The sequence below is a fragment of the Symphalangus syndactylus genome, chromosome 19 (assembly GCF_028878055.3).
Source record: "Symphalangus syndactylus isolate Jambi chromosome 19, NHGRI_mSymSyn1-v2.1_pri, whole genome shotgun sequence".
NCBI classification, from domain to species: domain Eukaryota; kingdom Metazoa; phylum Chordata; class Mammalia; order Primates; family Hylobatidae; genus Symphalangus; species Symphalangus syndactylus.
This window is the reverse complement of record NC_072434.2, coordinates 42,319,553-42,332,772: the sequence shown is the minus strand read 5'-3', so window position 1 is coordinate 42,332,772 and position 13,220 is coordinate 42,319,553. Positions and strand designations below refer to the sequence as shown.

The window sequence follows — 13,220 nt, the reverse complement described above, 5'->3', positions numbered from 1 at the left end:
TCATTAATGTGAGTTTAATATCATTCACTGTACCTCACACCAAAGGTCAGACTAAAATCTCTGATCAACTTGGAATTCTGCTGTGTATCTGTTTTTCGGAGGCTTGCCTCGGCCTCCCAAAGTGCTGGGATTACAGGCGTGAATCACTGTGCCCAGCCAAATTCTACAATATCGAATGTAGCTTGAATAAGCAGGCTGGCAGAGAGATTTACTAATGTTTCTGGCACATAGATTTTGGGGGGGAAACAGTAAACGTAGTGAGAAACAGCTGCCTACAGAAAATTATTCAGCAAGAGTTCACATACCTTGGCGGCCAGGATGGAAATGATGGCAACTGCCATCCTTTGCATGTTTTGATCCTCATGGTTGCAGAGCCACTGCATGACAAGCTTGGCTGCTTCAAACCTGAAAACACAAAAAGGGTTTCATGAATTAATCGTGGAGGCCCAGGCACAATTTCAGAGTTCCAGCTAGGAACCGATGCTACAACTTAAATACATGAAAAGGCAAGGGAAAATTCCTCTGAACTGGTAGAGAGTAACAATTACACTTAGTGTTTTAGAGATGATGCCATATTAATTCTGACAACATTTTGTAAAGAAAGAAGGGTTTGGAAAATATGATTCCAACTATCTGGCATTTCATCTTGTAGAATTATAACATATTTCTATTCTGTATTTCTAAATTATAGTGATTTCCATATTATAGTTGTAATTTAAGTATTTTCTGGGTTCCTCATAGCACCTAGCACAACAAAAACATTCATTCATTCATTCACAAACATATATTAAACTCTTGCTTTGTGCCAGATATTGCTCTTAGTGCTGGAGACAGAATAGTAAACAAAACAGAAAAATGTCCCTACTTTCATAGAGCTTACACTCCAGTGAGGAAGACAGGTAATAAATCAGATAAGTAAGTAAAATATACAGTATGGTTAGGTACTGACCATATGCTACGGAAAAAAAAATAAAGCAGGAAAAGAGGATATGAAATGTTGAAATTTTATGTAGGGTGGCTACGGAAGGCCTCATTGAAACTTTTGAGGAAGTAAGAAAGAACCACATGGAAATTTAGGGGACAAGCATTCCAGGGAGAGGGGAGGAGAAATACAACAGCCCTGAAGTGGGTATGGGCATAGAAATGTCAACAAATAGCATGGAGGTCAGTGAGGACAGAGCAGAGAGAACAAGGGAAAAGTCCTGAGAGAGAAAGTGAGAGGTAACAGAGGCACCAGATCACGTAGAATCTAGTTATTAGTCCATTTTTGCATTGCTATAAATAACTACCTGAGACTGGGTAATTTATAAAGAAAAGAGGTTTAATTGGCTCATGGTTCCACAGGCTGTAAGGAAGCACCACTGGGAAGGCCTCAGAAAACTTGCAATCATCATGGAAGGCGAGACTGGCACATCCTACATGGGTGAAGGAGATGGAAGGGCAAAGCCGGAGGTGCTACACACTTTTAAACGACCAGATCTCGTGAGAACTCTATCACAAGACAGCACTCAGGGGATGGTGCTAAACCATTAGAAAACACCCCCATGATCCAATCACCTCCCACCAGGCCCCACCTACAGCACTGGTGATTATAATTTAACATGAGATTTGGCTGGGGTCACAGGGCCAAACCATATCACTAAGGAACTAGCTTTTACTCTGAATGAGAGGGAAAGCCATAGAAGGCTTCTGGGCAGGAATATAACATGAGCAGGACTACTCTATCAGCTGTGTTTAGAATAAACTCCAGGAGGGCAAAGACAGAAGCAGGAGGGCAGTTCTGAGGCTACTGCAGTAATTCAGGAGAGAAATCACTTTTAGTCTACTCCAAGTGATAGAAATGGAAGTGAAGAGAAATGGATGAATTCTGGATAAATTTTGAAGATAGAGCTGGATTTGCCAAAGAACTCAATGTGGGATACAAGGAGAAAAACCAAGATGAGGTCAAGGAATACATCTGATTATCTTACCCATAGTTTCATCCTTAAGACTCAGATCAAATGTCACTGCCTTTGAGGTGGTTTCTTTGACACACTGATCACTGCCTTCTTAGCTCCTTAGTACTTTAGGTATAGCTGATCCACAGTCATCTGCAGACTCACTTTAGGTCAGTACTTTAGGTCAGAGATCCACAGTCATCTGCAGACTCACTTGAATCCCCATTTGGCCTGTGCGCTCCTTGAGGGCAGGGACTATATATCCTATTTAGCCCTTTATGCCATGCACACACTCAATACAGTGATTGAAACATAAATAGTGTTTAATATATGTTGACTGAATGATTATTTTCAGGTAGATTACTACTTACAACTTCTCTTAAATTTACTATTACCTTCTTTCTGTTTCCAAGGCCATTTCTGATTAGGCCCACTACTTATATTCTTCTACAATATATTCCTAGTTGGCTTCCCTGTCTCCACTAGTTTCCAATCAACGTGTGCCTGCACATTAGAAATAAACCTCTGGCCAGGAGCGGTGGCTCACGTGTGTAATCCCAGCACTTCGGGAGGCCGAGGCGGGCAGATCACAAGGTCAAGAGATAGAGACCATCCTGGCAAACATGGTGAAACCCCGTCTCTACTAAAAATACAAAAAATTAGCCTGCCTTCCTCCCTCCCTCCCTCTCTCTCTTTCTTTCTTTCTCTCCCTCTGTGGCCCACGCTGCAAAATTAGCCTTCCTCCCTCCCTCCCTCCCTCTCTCTCTCTCTCTTTCTTTCCTTCTTTCTTTCTTTCTCTCCCTCTGTGGCCCACGCTGCAATCTACTCGGCTCGCTGCGGCCCGCACCGCGAACTGCCTGGGACTGCCTGCGCGCGCCACCGCTGCCTGCTTTTTCTCCTTTGGCTGCAGGCACGCGTTCGCCATGTTGGCCACGCTGGTCGCCAGCTCCTGACGCCGTGTGCTCTGCCCGCCTCAGCCTCCCGAGGTACTGGGACTGCAGACGGAGTCTCGCTCACCCGGTGCTCGGTGTTGCCCGGGCTGGAGTGCGGTGGCGTGGTCTGGCCTCGCGGCAGCCTCCGCCTCCCAGCCGCCTGCCTTGGCCTACCAGGGTGCTGGGATTGCAGCCCCTGCCCGGCCGCCGCCCCGTCTGGGAGGTGGGGAGCGTCTCTGCCCGGCCACCCATCGTCTGGGAAGTGAGGAGCGCCTCTGCCCGGCCACCCCGTCCGGGAAGAAGTGAGGAGCGCCTCTGCCCGGCCGCCCCGTCTGGGAGGTGAGGAGCGCCTCTGCCCGGCCACCCATCGTCTGGGAAGTGAGGAGCGCCTCTGCCCGGCCACCTATCGTCTGGGAGGTGAGGAGCGCCTCTGCCCGGCCACCCCGTCTGGGAGGAAGTGAGGAGCGCCTCTGCCCGGCCACCCCGTCCGGGAAGAAGTGAGGAGCGCCTCTGCCCGGCCGCCCCGTCTGGGAAGTGAGGAGCGCCTCTGCCCGGCCGCCCCGTCTGGGAAGTGAGGAGCGCCTCTGCCCGGCCACCCATCGTCTGGGAAGTGAGGAGCGCCTCTGCCCGGCCACCTATCATCTGGGAAGTGAGGAGCGCCTCTGCCCGGCCACCTATCGTCTGGGAAGAAGTGAGGAGCGTCTCTGCCTGGCCGCCCTGTCTGGGAAGTGAGGAGCCCCTCTGCCCGGCCGCCCCGTGTCTGGGTAGAAGTGAGGAGCTCCTCTGCCCGGCCGCTCCGTCTGGGAGGTCTACCACGGAGGCCAGAAGCAATGTGGGGGCTGGACGTGGTGGCTCACGCCTGTGGTCCCGGCACTCTGGGGGGCGAGGCGGGTTGATCACTTCGGGCTAGGAGTTCGAGACCAGTCTGGCCAACTTGGCGAAACATGAAAAATACAACAGACAAACCAACCAACCAACTCAGTGACAACAAACGAGGTCTACCCTGGAGTCATACTCTAATTTTTTCTATTTTCCTCCCTTTCTGATCCTTTATCCCACTTTCTTTTTCTTCCTCTTCCTTCTCCCTCTTCTTTGTCAAATAGAGGATTGAGTTATTATCACTGATCCATATAAAGTCCCTCTCTCATTTATTTTAACTCCCACCCCCCATTTCTATTCCCCGACTTCCCATGTGCAACCTTCCTAATATGTTTGATACGCATCTTTTTGTTTGTATGTATTTTTAGAAAATGTTTATTGTTTTTGTGTGCAAAAAAAATTAATAAAAAAAAGATAGCAAAAAAAAAAAAAAATTATCTGGGTGTGGTGGTGCGCACCTGTAGTCTCAGCTACTCGGGAGGCTGAGGCAGGAGAATCACTTGAACCTGGGGGGCAGAGGCTGCAGTGAGCCGAGATCACGCCACTGCACTCCAACCTGGAGACAGAGTGAGACTCCATCTCAAAAAATAAAGAAGAAAGGGAAGGGAAGGGGAGGGGAGGGGAGGGGAGGGGAGGGGAGGGGAGGGGAGGGGAGGGGAAAAGGGGAGGGGAGGGGAGGGGAAAAGGGAAGGGAAGGGAAGGGAAAAGGAAAGGGAAAAGGGAAGGGAAAAGGGAAAGGAAAAGGAAAGGAAAGGAAGGGAAAGGAAGAAAAGAAAGAAAAGAAAGGAAAGAAAGAAAGGAAATAAAGAAAAAGAAAAGAAAGAAAGGAAAGAAAAGGAAAGAAAGAAAGAAAAGAAAGAAAAAGAAAGAAAGAAAGAAAGAAACAAACAAACAAATAAACAAACCTGTCCGAGGACTTAGGTATGATGTCACTCCCATCCTCAAAGCATTCTAGGACTTTAGCGTGGGGCCATATCAAGTTTTCCTGCCTACCCTATGCTTTCTGCAAAGTGGATTGCTCATTAGCCTTCACACATGCCCACAAGTATGAGGTAACACAGGCTAGTGGTAAAGCGTAGAGATTCTCAAGTCAGTTCTGGGTTTGAATTCTAGTTCTACTTAATGTTAATGATAACAATAAAATAAATTATTTTATCATGTGAGGCAATGTAGTCAAGCTGTTAAGAACAACATACGCTTTGGAGTCAGCCTGGATTCAAATATCATGTCCACCACTTATTAACTTTTTGTTTTTGAGACAGAGTTTCACTCTTGTTGCCCAGGCTGGGGTGCAGTGGCACAATCTTGGCTCCCTGCAACCTCTGCCTCCAGGGTTCAAGCGATTCTCCTGCCTCAGCCTCCTGAGTAGCTAGGAGCCGCCACCACACCTGGCTAATTTTTTGTATTTTTAGTAGAGACAGCGTTTCACCATGTTGGCCAGGCTGCTCTAGAACTCCTGACTTCACGTGATCCACTTGTCTTGGCCTCCCAAAGTGCTGGGATTACATTCTCCATGAGCCACTGTGCCTGGCCTAACTTTGGGACTCTGACCAAACTCCTTAACCTTGCTGAACTTCAATATTCTTATCTGTAAAACAGTAACAAAAACTTATTCCAGGCTGGGTGTGGTGGCTCATGCCTGTAATCCCAGCACTTCGGGAGGCCAAGGCGGGCAGATCACCTGAGGTCAGGAGTTTGAGACCAGCCTGGCCAACATGGCGAAACCCCGCCTCTACTAAAAATACAAAATTAGCCTTGCGTAGCGGCACACACCTTTAGTTGCACCTACTCAGGAGACTGAGGCAGGAGAATTGCTTGAACCCGGGAAGCAGAGGTTGCAGTGAGCCGAGATGTTGCTATTGCACTCTAGCCTGAGCAACGAGAGCGAAACTCTGTCTCAAAAAATAAATAAATAAATAAATAAATAAATAAATAAATAAATAAATAAAATAAAAACCTATTCCATAGGGTTGTCATGAGGATTAAATGATATCACATAGAAGCTTAAGACTTAGTACAGAATTTGGCACAAAATAAGTTCTTTATAAAAGTTAATTTTTACTAATATAATTGACTTTCTCTGTGCCTTTACTGATGCAGTTTCAACAACATAAAACAATTCAACCAGCTCTCATCTTCAAAACAACATAGCATGGATGAAAAAATGGAGGACCTGGAGTCAGACTGAATTTAAATCTAGACTCTGCTACTTACTATCTTATTACCTTGGGCAAGTTACTAATCCTTTCTGTGTCTCTCTTTCCTCATCTGTAAAATGAAGATCATAAGAGTAATAATTTCACAGGATTGTTCTGAGGACTGAATAAGCTTACATAAAACACTTTAGCACAATGCCTGCCTGGCAGTAGTAAGTGCTTCATAAACGTTAGTTTTTACCGTTTTTATCTCAAGTGCCATAACTAACAGGAAATCCTTAATGATCATCAGTCAGACAGAATCTTTCCTTCCTTGTGTGGGGGCCCAATGCATTTCATTAACACCTCTTCTATGAAAAATTCTGTCTCATGTAATATTCATTCATTCATTCATCCATCGATCCATTAAATATCCACCCAATCACTAGAGACAAAGAGATGAACCAATCATAGCCTCTGACCACAAAGAAGGTTAATTCTAGCAGAGTGCATTGGCTGGATGAGAGGTAAGCAAAGTACATAGCCTGTGAATCTGGCTGCCTGTTTTGTAAAGTTCTGTTGGGACACAGCCATATCCATTTGCTTACATATTACCTATGGCTGCTTTTGAGGGACAATTGCAGAGTTAAATAGCTGCAACAGAGACTCTATAGCCCATAGGCCTAGAGTATTTATAATCTAGCCCTTTAAGAAAACATTAAGGAGTAGAATATAATCTTTAGGAGAGTGACTATGTTTTTCCTACCTTAGACTTTGTTACAATGATGAGCACAGAGATTCAATATTTCCAAAATAAAATTAGCAATCTACATGAGATACATGTAGTTATATTTTTATCCAAATTGTTTATTTCAAATAAAAAATGGAACACCTCTTTCCTTACCCATGCCAGATAAGTGTACTCTGTTACTCAAATAAAAGTAAATCACCGTAAAATTGCTGCTTGAAGGCTAGGAGCAGTGGCTCACGCCTGTAATCCCAGCACTTTGGGAGGCCGAGGTGGGTAGATTACCTGAGGTCAGGAGACCAGCCTGGCCAACAGGGTGAAACCCCATCTCTACTAAAAATACAAAAATTAGCTGGGTATGATGGCACATGCCTGTAATCCCAGCTATTTGGGAGGCTAAAGCAGGAGAATTTCTTGAACCTGGGTAGTGCAGGTTGCAGTGAGCTGAGATTGCGCCATTGCACTCCAGCCTGGGCAATAAGAGTGAAACTCCGTCTTTAAAAAAAAAAAAAAAATTGCTGCTGGAGAAACATACTTTTCATTAAATAATGAAGTATAAATTTCCTTTCCAAAATGCCATCATTAAAAAATTATATTTTAAGACTGGGCATGGTGGCTAGCACCTGTAATCCCAGCACTTTGGGAGGCCGAGGCAGGTGGATTACTTGAGGTCAGGAGTTTGAGACCTGCCTGGCCAACATGGTAAAACCTAGTCTGTACCAAAAAATACAAAAATTAGCCCAGCATGGTGACCGACACACGCCTGTAATCCCAGCTACTCAGCTGAGGTAGGGGAATCACTTAAACCCAAGATGAGGTGGTTGCAGTTAGCTGAGATTGCACCATTGCACTCCAGCCTGGGTGACAGAGCGAGACCCTTTCTCAAAAAAAAGAAAAAGAAAAATTATATTTTAAAATAGTAAAATAAAAAAAAATTTTTTAAGCTCCAAAATTACATCTTAGAAAACAAAGGACCCCTTTATAGGCCGGGCGCGGTGGCTCACGCTTGTAATCCCAGCACTTTGGGAGGCCGAGGCAGGCGGATCACGAGGTCAGGAGATCGAGACCACGGTGAAACTCCGTCTCTACTAAAAAAAATACAAAAAATTAGCCGGGCATGGTGGCGGGCGCCTGTAGTCCCAGCTACTCGGAGGCTGAGGCCGGAGAATGGCGTGAACCCGGGAGGTGGAGCTTGCAGTGAGCCGAGATTGCACCACTGCACTCCAGCCTGGGCGACAGAGCGAGACTCCATCTCAAAAAAAAAAAAAAAAAAAAAAGGACCCCTTTATATTTAATGGAATCTAGTTATAAGGCCTCCCTTAACCTCTCCTTAAAAAGTTTCTTCCATAATTCAATACCAAATAACAATAATAATAAGAGATATGTTACAAAAAACAGAACACTAGGCTTAGAATTAGAAGATCTATGTCTTTTTTTTTTTTTTTGAGACAGAGTCTTGCCCTGTCGCCCAGGCTGGAGTGCAATGGCGCGATCTTGGCTTACTGCAACTGCTGCCTCCCGGGTTCAAGCGATTCTCCTGCCTCAGTCTCCCGAGTAGCTGGGATTACAGGTGTGTGCCACCACACCCGGCTAATTTTTTGTATCTTTAGTAGAGACGGGGTTTCACCAGGCTGGTCTCGAACTCCTGACATGGGGATCCTCCCACCTTGGCCTCCCAAAGCACTGGGATTATAGGCGTGAGCCACTGCGCCTGGCCAAACCTGCATCTTTCTAACCTTGCAGTTATTAGTCACAAAGTCATAGTAAAGACAATGAATCTCTATATATGCCCTAGTTTTTTTATCTTTTGAATGGCGATAACAATGCTCATAGCTTACAATATCATGTGGATATCCTGAAAACTATAACCAACATGAATCCTAAGCAAAGGACTATGACAACATAGGTCAATTTGCTATCATGAATGTCAAAGCACTAAATTAAAGAAAGTAGATTTAGCATTCTATAAAATAACCCACAATTCTGTCTACTCAATTAATCTTATAAAAGGGATATCCTAAATGGTAAGAAATGACCCAAGACAGATTTCTAACATTCTGTTTTGCCCCACTTTAAGTTCTAGAGCTATCACTTGCCTGTTAAATGGAACATCTTGAAGGATCCGGTCACTGCAAAGTGAAAGGAGGCAATTCTTCTGTAACTAAAGAATCAAAGGAAGAAAAAAATCCTAAATAAAATATCACTTTGTTATATTTTAACCAAAGTAGCTTCTATTAAAAAAAAAAAAAAAAAGAAGAAGAAGACTGATGAAACACCAGTTATTTCTTACAACTTTTATCTGCCCCCCTAGTATTGAAAGGCTGAGTTCCAGGAAACCCATACAAGTTTACTTGTACCTTTTTTTTCTTTTCCATTAGATGAGAAATAGGGCAATAAGTAGGATAATTACAGCTAATCTCCTTCTTTCTGGTGGCCTATGAAGTAACCTTGTCTTCTGTATTTTTTGAGATAGAATGACAAAAACAGTGGCTGAAAGTTTTACCTGTTGACATAGCATCAAAGAATATAGACGAGCCTGCTTGGAAGCCTCTAACATAGAGTACACAGTGGGCAGTGTTCTACACACTGGCCTCTAAAGAGTGACTGACAGACTTGGCTCTATCTTTTAAAAAAAGTTTAGACCAGCACAATTAAACAAGAGTAAATGAAAATATGAATAATTAATTGACACAGTTAAGGTGCACCATCATAATAGAAAGGTGATTCAAGTTATTCCTGTGAAGCAAAATAAGAAAATAAGGGTGGGCTTAAAAAAAAAGTCACAGTGTATATACTACTAATATTTTTTTATTTGGACAAATGGCTTTAATATTTTTTAAAGGTTTTGGTATAAAATTGGAAGATTTCTTATCTACAGAAGACTTAATATAGGGAATTCAATCATAAAAGGCAAAAGTCAGTTAATGGGATATATACAGCTAGTCAAGAAATAGAAAAACAGATACAAAATGAACACCCTATTTGTTTCATGGAAGATGCAGAAAGATTACATAATAGAAGAAATGGCAGAGAAAGGGCAAAGTGGTAGTAAATCCCAGGTGAATGATATGGAATGGGTTAGGTACAAGTGTAATTAATTAAGAGGGTTTCTCAGGGAAGTTTTATATTCATCACAGATGGTCAAGGTGCTAGGACAGACTCCGCCTGAGGATCCATTTAAATCTGAATCACAGTCTGGCAGATTGATTAGTGGCATAACTTTCCTCCTTCACCATTTTTCTCCTCCCAAATAAACACAATAATTTGTACAGGATCCATAGAAGTAAGAAAGGCATTAATGCTATTCTAATTACCTCCACTTAGAATGCCCATCCCTCCTGTTCCTTTAGCTGGAAAACTCCTAATTTTCCTTCACAATTCAACTCAGGGAAGAGATATTACCTCACTGAGGAAGACTTCTTAGTTTTTTTGTTTGTTTGTTTTTGAGACAGGGTCTCGCTTTGTCACCCAGGCTGTAATGCAGCGGCACAATCATAGCTCACTGCAGCCTCAAACTCCTGGTGCTCAAGTGATCCTCCTGCTTCAGCCTCCCAAAGTACTGGGATTAAAGGCAAGCCACAGTGCACAGCCTCTAATTTTCAAATTGCCCTAAATGCTCCTCCTGGGTTCCCAACAGCACTTGTTTCTCTTAGTACTTGCTACACTATGCTACATTATGTGTTCCTGTATCTGAATGCTTAGAACTTAGCACAGGTGCACACAGTCTGAATTCAACAAAGAGCTGCTAAGCTTAACTAATGGCTAAATTAATAACAGAAGATAAATTTCACTGAATCTATCCCTTACTGCATTTGAAAAACACCACAGGCAGAAATGGAAAAGAGGAAGACTTTTGCTGTAGTCTTCAATTTCCGCCCAGCTAGAGTTTAGATTTGGGGGACTACAGTCTGAACTATGCAAGTATTTAGGAATTTTCTTTAAATTTTTTAAGGAATTCAATGTGGAATCAAAATTTCCTGTGCTGGCATTCATCAAATCTGGCCCTAATCTGGATATCACTGGCCTCATCCTACACTGCCTTCCTACACTCCAGTCACATGCAACGTGCCCTTCCTGGAATGCCTGCACATTCACATATATATTTACAAAATATATGTAGGCAGAGGTCCACTGTTTTTCTGCTTTTCTCCATGGGAAATCTTACTCATTTTTCAAGATGTGAGTCAATGTCACTTCCCCTTTGAAATCCTGCCTGGTACCTTTGTCCATACACCAATCCAGCCAGCAGAATTAATCATTCTCAAGTTTCTGTAGCGCTTAGTTAAAATAGCTGAAGATAATTTACATAATAGTTTACAGTATTTGCATTTCCAACTAATAGGTGAGTTCCCAGGGTTGCTTTTTTTAATTGAGTTGTTTTTAAATGTTTTTACTAAATAAGAAATACAGAAAAATATTTACAAAATATTTGTAGGCATAAGGCAGTGCTTCTCAAACTTTAATGTGTATACAAATCACTTGGAGATCTTTATAAAATGATTCTCTAAGTCTGGGATCTTGAGATTCTGCCTTACTAACAAGCTTGCAGGGGATGCCAACACAGCTGGTTAGCAGAACACACTTTGAGTAACAAGAGTGTAAGGAATAACAATACAGTGAATACTACCGCTGTGTAGGTGTACCTACCACTCAGTTTCAGAAAAAGAATCTATTACCAATAGTACTATTAGCAAGCCCCATTTGGCCCGCTCTTTTCCCTCTCATTTCCCCTCAGAGGAACTACTAGCCTAAATTTTGTGTTTAACAGTCCCTTGCTTTTTATCAAAACATGTATTTATATTCCTAAATAATGTGCCATATAGTTTTGTAAGGTTTTGAACTGTAAGTAAATTGAATCACATGTATGTACTCTTCTGCATTTTTAAAAATACCCAACTTGTAATTGAGATTGATCAAGGTTGTCATCTGGAATTGTAATTCATTCATCATTCACTGCTTTTAAGTATTCTGATGTGTGACTAAACACAGGCTGATGGACATTTGGTGTTTGGTATTTCCAATTTATTATCATTATACACAGTTACACAGTGCTACTGTGACCATTTTTTTTTTTTTTTTTGAGATGGAGTTTCGCTCTTGTTGTCCAAGCTGGAGTTCAATGGTGCGATCTTGGCTCACTGCAACCTCCCCATCCCAGATTCATGCAATTCTCCTGCCTCGGCCTCCCGAGTAGCTGGGATTATAGGCATGCGCCACCACACCTGGCTAATTTTGTTTTGTTTTGTTTTGGTTTTGAGACGGAGTTTTGCTCTTGTTGCCCAGGCTGGAGTGCAGTGGCGCAATCTCGGCTCACCGCAACCTCTACCTCCCAGGTTCAAGCAATTCTCCTACCTAATCCTCCCAAGTAGCTGGGATTACAGGGATGCGCCACCACACCTGGCTAATTTTTTATTTTTAGTAGAGATGGGGTTTCTCCATGTTGGCCAGGCTGGTCTTGAACTCCTGACCTCAGGTGATCCACCCACCTTGGCCTCCCAAAGTGCTGGGATTACAGGCGTGAGCCACCACGCCTGGCTAATTTTGTATTTTTAGTAGGGACGGGGTTTCTCCGTGTTGGTCAGGCTGGTCTCAAACTCCTGACCTCATGTGATCTGCCTGCCTCGGCCTCCCAAAGTGCTGAGATTACAGGCGTGAGCCACCACGCCCGGCCCGAACATTCTTGTTTGTTTATTTTGAGACAAGGTCTTGCTCTGTTGTACAGGCTGGAGTGCAGTGGCTCAATCACAGCTCACTGCAGCCTTGAGTGCCTGGTTCAAACAATTCTTGCACATATGGATTTAAATGCTTTTAGGCATGTACTCTTTAGGCTCCTGAGTAGTTGGGACCACAGATGTGTGCCACCATGCCGGGCTAATTTTTTTTGAGATGGAGTCTCGCTCTGTCGCCCAGGCTGGAGTGCAGTGGCGCGACCTTGGCTCACTGCAATCTCTGCCTCCTGGGTTCATGCCATTCTCCTGCCTCAGCCTCCCGAGTAGCTGGGACTACAGGCGCCCGCCACCACGCCCAGCTAATTTTTTGTATTTTTAGTAGAGACGGGGTTTCACCGTGGTCTCGATCTCCTGACCTCGTGATCCACCCGCCTCAGCCTCCCAAAGTGCTGGGATTACAGGTGTGAGCCACCATGCCCGGCCCTGATTTTTTTTTAATCATTTTTAGAGATAGGGCCTCACTATGTTGCCCAGGTTGGTCTTGAACTCCTGGGCTCAAGTGATCCTCCTACTTTGGCCTCCCAAAGTGCTGAGATTGCAGGCATGAGCCACCGTGCCTGGCCTACTGTGAACATTGTTTTTAAAAAATATGTAACAACTTTATTGAGATACAGTTCATGTACCATACAATTCACCTACTTAAAGTGTACAATTTGATGGATTTTAGTATAGTCACAGAGTTGTGCAACCATCACAATTTCATCATCCCAAACATTTTCATCACCCCAGAAGGAAACTCTATACCCATTACAGTGACTTCCCATTTCCCCCACCCCATTTCCTAACCTTATTTATTTTATATGCATCCTTTCTCATTTTTCCCTCATCAACTTTGCCAATGAGTATTCAATACTATTAAA

General features: G+C 43.6%; 1 protein-coding gene across 4 annotated transcripts in view; it reads right to left on the bottom strand.

Moving 5' to 3' along the window:
- The window catches only part of ZYG11B (zyg-11 family member B, cell cycle regulator), a 116,783-nt gene that overhangs the window by 41,156 nt on the left and 62,407 nt on the right, over positions 1–13,220 (bottom strand). For all 4 annotated transcript variants that reach the window (XM_055235243.2, XM_063613844.1, XM_063613843.1 and 1 more), the window contains exons 6-7: positions 8,728–8,792; positions 306–405 (exon numbers count right to left, since the gene is read on the bottom strand). In XM_055235243.2, the coding sequence (XP_055091218.1) occupies positions 306–405; positions 8,728–8,792 (165 nt within the window). The remainder of the gene's footprint in view (positions 1–305; positions 406–8,727; positions 8,793–13,220) is intronic.